At 38.0% G+C, this 6,910-nt stretch overlaps 1 protein-coding gene across 1 annotated transcript in view; it reads right to left on the bottom strand.

Annotated features, from left to right (window-relative positions):
- The window catches only part of LOC101315147, a 6,718-nt gene extending 1,343 nt beyond the window's left edge, over window positions 1-5,375 (bottom strand). Inside the window, exons 1-7 of the mRNA XM_004299904.1 lie at window positions 4,927-5,375; window positions 3,115-3,279; window positions 2,928-3,020; window positions 2,693-2,808; window positions 1,657-1,755; window positions 1,265-1,570; window positions 136-300 (exon numbers count right to left, since the gene is read on the bottom strand). Of these exons, the coding sequence (XP_004299952.1) occupies window positions 136-300; window positions 1,265-1,570; window positions 1,657-1,755; window positions 2,693-2,808; window positions 2,928-3,020; window positions 3,115-3,279; window positions 4,927-5,283 (1,301 nt within the window). The 5' untranslated portion in view covers window positions 5,284-5,375. The remainder of the gene's footprint in view (window positions 1-135; window positions 301-1,264; window positions 1,571-1,656; window positions 1,756-2,692; window positions 2,809-2,927; window positions 3,021-3,114; window positions 3,280-4,926) is intronic.
- Window positions 5,376-6,910: the final 1,535 nt, after the last annotated feature.

Here is a 6,910-nt window from a genome sequence, read left to right as displayed (position 1 = left end):
AAACGTCAAACTGATGCAGGGAAATTATCTAGCACTTCCCATCCAAATTATTCTAGATAGACTAATCAAAAACTGGAAGAATGTCTATATATGAAAGGACAACAACAATCTGTACCGGATATAGAAAAAGCATACCTGAATGTCGTGCTTAGAACCAGAGCCACCCCAATAACATCAAAATGGTTCATCACAGCTCTATCAAATCCACATAACAGCTGATACCTTAGATTCGCATAAAGCCCTAGGAAGGCACCATAACCAAGTGCATTTGCTCTCACACTGGGGATCGTCACCGATAGCCTGTCAAACAAGTTGACAAGAATTGCATTGGAAAAAATTCAGATTCAGATAAAAAAAGAAAAGTAAAAGTGGAACCCTTTCACTATCTTCTTTGGTCACCAACCCCTTCATTGTATCTCTAAAAGAAACCCATTTTGAAAAACATTTTCTCACAGGTATAAAACACTTAAACAACCTATCACAAGAAAGCTTCTACAACTCCAAATGAACAACTATATTCAAATCAAAAGTAACTGACAAGTAGAGTTATAACCGTAGAAAATAATAGTGAAAAGTTAATCCGGCAATTCCGAAAATATATTGTTGTGAATCATACCCTCAAACGCGAAACTTATGGGTTTAGTCACATGTTTAATGCACTCAAATAGCTACAAAGAAATTAAAAGCCAAAAACTGATGGGAACTGACAATAAAAATAACAATGTCAATAGTTTTTCAGGACAAAGTTTATAGGTTGCAATATCAAGAACCTTTTTTTTTTTTTTTGTAAAAAGAAAAAAGAAGCAGTCATTATCAACAATGTTACTAAAGTCAAAATCTCAAGTACCAAGCCAAGCCATACATCATCCATTGAGACTACATTCTTTTTATGCAATATATAGTTCTTTCACAATCTTCTAGTAATTTCGACATTCTTATCACCCACTTGTTGAATTTAAATAGCTATAACCAAGTTATATTTGCTTTTATAGTTTAGATACTATTGTCTAAATGGTTGAAAAGGAAAACAAGAACCCAAAAAAAAAAAAAAAACACAAATAAACAAACATGCCAACTATCAGGTTAAAAGATGACAAGTTACGCAACCTAAATTGTTACAACTTGTACCAAAGACTATTTGATTAATATAGGCATCACTATACTTCTAATTTAAAAGTAAGAGAAATCTCAGATTTTCCTTTTCCCGGTTTAGTTCATTATGAAAATAATATTGGATGAAAGGCTTTTCATGCACTATGCGTACCTGTTTTCCTTTTTATGTGATAAAAAGTTTGATAGAGCGCCTTGAACTGCTCCAGCAGATAGTCCAACCATACACAACTCAACAGCCTTATAGAAGAAAGAATGAACTCTCCTTGACAGGTCAAATTCCCTCATTGGGTAGCTCTTCTCAAATATATTGTTGGGGAGCTTTTGCAATGTATTTTGCAAATCAAACCTGAATGTGTTCCCATACGAACGACAAGGAGCAAGTGACCAGACAACAACAGCATTGCATGCTGCTACCGTGAGCACATTTATAAGTGCCAGATCCCATTCTTGCTTTATCCTATTTAAAAATTGAACATAGTATATCAGTAACCATTTAAAAGCATCAGACTAGTTTCATGCCTAAGCCATAACATGAGCACACACCTTTCCTTACGAGTCTTTACTTCCCACCAAACTGAGCAACCTATCGTCCCAACCTGCTCTAACAGAAACCTATACAAGAAAGCAGGATCTGCAAGCATTCTGCGACAAAAAGTTTACACATCAGTTCTTAGAACTAAATTAACCAACAAAGGTTATTAAGAATCAATGGACAGTAACAAAGATAAGCAGCTTAGGAGTAAATCAACAATTATGGGTAGCATTTTCACTGTATCAAAAATTCTTAGGCTCGTTTCATCAATCAGTAAATGTCATCACAATTTTGATAGGAAGTTAACTTCAGGCACCCGTCACTTGAATGCCTTGGATCAAGTATTACAACCAAATGGATGATACTATGCAGAGGTTGCTTACTATATAAATGAAATATTATTGGAGTGAAACTGAGGGAGTACTAAAAAAAAAAAAAAAAAAAAAAAACACTATTATTATAATATTAATCAAAAATACCAAACAAATGATGTCATAGTTATACCTGTGATGTGTGAATAAACTTCTTCTATATCTCCAAAATTAACACATGTGTAAGTAAAACTATAAAAAAGATGCCATGTTACCATGTACAATATCTATCACCCATTTAAACTAAAGTACATAAGCAACGCAAATTATTCCAACCAGTAGGACCTAAATTGTAATTTACAACAATAGAAACAAAAAGTGGTCTTCCAATCAGTGAATTTGACCCAAGAAGATAAATCTTGAAATTCTTAGCTCATAGTGATGAACTGATGACTGAATTCTAAATAAAAATTAGAGAACAAAAACATTGAAACGATCAATTTCTATTAATAAACAAAACCTAACCTAAGTTGGAATTCTGAAAGAAGTTGTAGTCCAACCAATGAATAGAGCAGAAATCTCGAGACATTATGTCCAAGAAAAAAAATTGAAACATAAAAAACTGTCTAGTAAATCAGACCTTAAGACTAGATCAGAATTCTGAAAGCAGCTGCAATCCAACCAATGGATATATGATACTCCAAAAACAGTGAATGTAGACCATTAGAAAAATCACCTGCCAATGAATGCCCTCGATATCCCATCAGGAAGTGAACGAGAAATGAACCTAGTAGTGGTTGGCCTGGCATTGGTTGCTAAGTATTTTACCATTTGAGCAGAGCTGACCAATCCCTGGAGGCGATGTTTGAGTTAGTATTGTTAGCTGAATGTGTTTCTTTTTCTATCAAGTATTAGCAGCACATAGTCTAGCTTAAATATTTCAACCAAAAGTGATATAAGAAGTACTGCACCATTTCGTAAGCCTGCCGAAAGCCGGCAGGTAAATCCATCATTGTCTTCTGCCACTCGTTCAAAACTGCATCTACAAATTTGCGATCAAACAGCTGGAGGAGAGATCACATTGACGTCAGTACATATAAAAAATACAATTGACAACAGCCAGGGGAAGAATATATTGTTTTAAATTAGATTCCTAACCTCTTCAAGAAACATCCGTTTTCTAAAAAGACCACCCTCATCCCCCTCATCACCGTCATCAAAGTCATCAAAATAATCATCATCATCGCCATCATCATCACCTCCATCACCACCTCCATGATTTATTTTCTTACCAATATCTCCACCACCTCCCCCAGTTTGCAGCTGCAAAATCAAACATTAGTATACTCAACAAACAAAAATGATACACTAAAAAAAGGAAGTAAATCAAATTGCCAAATTAAATATGGCAAAAATTGCTTAATTTTGGAAGGTTGGCAGGAGACATGCTGGATAACAGTGCCTAATAAGTGGATCAATAAGAAGTTTGGGTCTATGGATGACTGGAAACGAAAATTGAGGTAAATGATGCATGCCACTTTATATATGGTAAGATGGCTACGTGAGCAGATCCTCAACTGGAGTAGAGTGGACAGACAAGTGTCTGATGCCAGTAGCATTTGGATGAAGGCAACAACATTTTTGACAGACCAGTGCCTAGTAAGTGAAACAAACTACAAGTATTTTTGTCTAAGGCGTACTGGCCTCTTTACTTTGTTAGGCTACGAGGATCTAATCATAAGCCATACATTATGACCCTTAGTTTAGTTGTGTCAAGTATAAATGGGATATATTGTTCTTGGTTCTTTTATACAAAAAGACTTGTAAAGAAATTAACAGAAAATGCTTGAGTAGAGCTATCCCAACTCTGAAGAAAATGACGCCCACAGTGATTCCGAAATCCATCCAAGACGCTACCACATCACCTCTAGGCCCCTAAATATCATACTCCTTTTAATCTACAATGTCCAAATCAAAGCCCGCAAGGAACTTATATTTCTAACACAATAAGGCATTAACACGAAGCAAGAATATTCAAGGCCACTTGGTCTCTGTAAACAATTTCTGCCACAATAAATGGCACAACAAGGCCACCTCCTCAGAACCATATTATAACTTTTCGTCCTCCCATGAGAAATAGTTCGTGCTAAGACTTGTACTCTTAGCCTTCTATATGCATGAAAAGATACAGACAAGTACACTATTATAATTGGTTCGAGTAGGATTTTATATCACAGAATTCCAGAGGGCTACAACTCCCTAACCCTTCTATTCACCCTAGACTTGATTTTTTCTCCACTTCCCGCCCCAAACCTACAGGTAAAGGTCAAGTGTAAAGGACTTGTGAGTCATCTTTTCAAGGCAATGGACTTGAACCGACTGTCTTGTGAAACATCTTTATAACAAAATGGACTTGAACTTACTATCACATGGTTGGGATCACTACTCTCTTGATGGAATTGCCATAGCCACTTTCCAAGTTGGATATTGTGTTCCTATACTCTTAACCACCAATCCACTTGGACAAGAAAATCAACTTTATCAAGCTAGTCAAAAGCTGCAAGGGACAGACTAGACAAGACATCCTAATAGCAAGTACCTAATTGCCTATAGATAGTGTTCTGGTTTCGGCTTTTCCTCAGTTCTTTCTCTATTCTAAAGCACACAGCGAATCCAACTCCTTGTAAAACAATCCACGTGTGAATTTGAAATTCCAATCAACTCCATCCACTTTCACCGGAGAAAACAGATTATCTTAGAGGTACTTTGTAACTGTAATCCTTTGTTCTGCCGCGGAGTTTCACGATTCTACAATCAATACTTAGCACATACTGTTCCAGATTACCAAACCTAAGCAAATTACACACTAGCAGGAGTGGAATTACAATTATCCTCCTAAAAAAAACAGTTTCTCTGATAAGAATAAGAAGAAGAACAATATTGTAGCTAAGAGATGAGAGTGAGAATGACCTCGGGGCTAGACTTGGATTGCTTCTGAGTCATATCGAGCTTGCCCTTCTCAAGCGTCACCGCACCAAAAGCACCGTACTGCCCCTTCATCACCGGACCAAACTCATTCCTCGCCGGTAACGACGACGGCGCGACGAAGCAGCGCTCCCACAAAGTGGACTGTCCTCCCTCAACGGAGTCGGAAGTAGACGGCGAGGCACAGCATCCCTTCACGGAAAGACTGCGGCGGGGCTTGAGCGGCTGAGCAATCATCATCATCGTCGGCTGCTGCTGTAAGGGCCCCGGCAGCCTGGGCTTCTTGGGAAGCTGCGTGTTCATGGGCATGAATTGAGCTGTGTGGAACACTGCGTGAGCCATTACGCCAAACCCTAACCTCGTTTTGGATTCTTTTCTGCAGAGTTTCTCTCTCTTCTGCCAGAGAGAGAAGAGGAAGAGACAGAGAGAGAGAGGGTAGATGAATATTTGGGGGTTTTGATGAGGTAGCCGACTACCCAATCCGAAAGCGAGGTTTCTTTTCTATTATTTTTTTTATTTTTTTAGATTGAGATATAAAGGCTGTGACCAGGTGAGTTGACAAGGTGGCGTTTCGACTCGGCCGGCCTGGGATCGGTTAACAACTTGTTAGTTGTCACTGCTTCGACAACGGGCTCGTACCGGCTCGTCATATGTGTATCGATCACCCGTAGGTCGTCACACCTCACAATCACCATGTAACTTCAACCATTTGTTTTTTTTTTTTTCTAAGTTAAGCCCGATGGCGAAAAAGGTTACAGCTGCACCTCCAAATTTATTGAGCACAGTTCCCATACTTACCTACTCAGTACACTTTCAACTCATTTTTTGAAAATATCATTTCTCATCTCAGTGGCCTTCACCGTCAGAAACGCAAATGACCTAGCCATTCTCAACCAATTCAGAAAGAACATGGAGAATTCCGCCCTCCTGAACTGGCCTAAAACCGACGACGACCCCTGCGGCCCTCCCAAATGGGACAACGTCTTCTGTTCCTTGAGATTTGAGGCTTTTTTTTTCCACACTAGCTTCTTATACGTCAGAGTAGGCTTCATCATTTGGCCCTTCGACCCTACCCCGCCCTAAAACCTGCCCTACCTCTAGGGCTGAATCCCTACCAGGCCCTCCATTAAGGTAGGCCGGCTATAGCCCTTCTCAAATAAGGTAAGTCAAGGGTTAAGCAAATGAAACCTAGCTCTACCCTACGGCCCTACCCTATTGAGTCTTTTAGGGCCAAACCCGGCCCGGCCCTAAACGCCCGCCCTTTTGACCCTAATAAATTCTTATTTTTTCTATTGTTTTAATATGTCTCTTATATTTTAGATACAATACAACTAATATCCTTTTCTGAAATTTATTTTGCTAGCTTTATTTCTTTGATTTCCTTTTGTTTTGTTGAATAACGATTGTATTTTAATGATTTAGAGAGATAGTTCGTGAGATATATGAGTATAACCACTTAGATTAATATCCATAGATAGATGTCTTAAGTTATCCTTGAGCTAATGTATATGCATAGGTGTCTTAAGTTATCCTTGAGCTAATGTATATGCATAGGTGTCTTAAGTTATACTGATAGATATATGAGTATAATGTATATGCATGTATGTTAAATATGACTAAATCCCTGAGCTAAATTATGAGAGAAAAAAATAGGCCATCTCGGCCCTATTTAGCCCTATTTAGCCCTATTTAATCCTAACGAAATTGGCCCTTTTTTACAACATGCTTGTTTATATGTTATGATACTTGTAGATATATGATGTCTTTTTTACTCATGGTTTATATATTGAATTCGTTATAGGTGGATCTTGAAGAAGCTGAACAAGAGAAGTTAAGCAAGAACATTGACGTCACCACTCCAGAAGTTCGTGAAGAAATGTATGTTGAAGTTCTTCGTAAGAAGAAGAGGAATAGAGTAAGGAGTTACTTGGAATGAAGTCTCTGGATTTCATGTTGAAGAGCGAGGAGT

The sequence above is a fragment of the Fragaria vesca genome, linkage group LG5 (assembly GCF_000184155.1).
Source record: "Fragaria vesca subsp. vesca linkage group LG5, FraVesHawaii_1.0, whole genome shotgun sequence".
Taxonomy (NCBI): Eukaryota; Viridiplantae; Streptophyta; class Magnoliopsida; order Rosales; family Rosaceae; genus Fragaria; species Fragaria vesca.
This window is presented reverse-complemented; position numbering and strand designations above follow the sequence as displayed.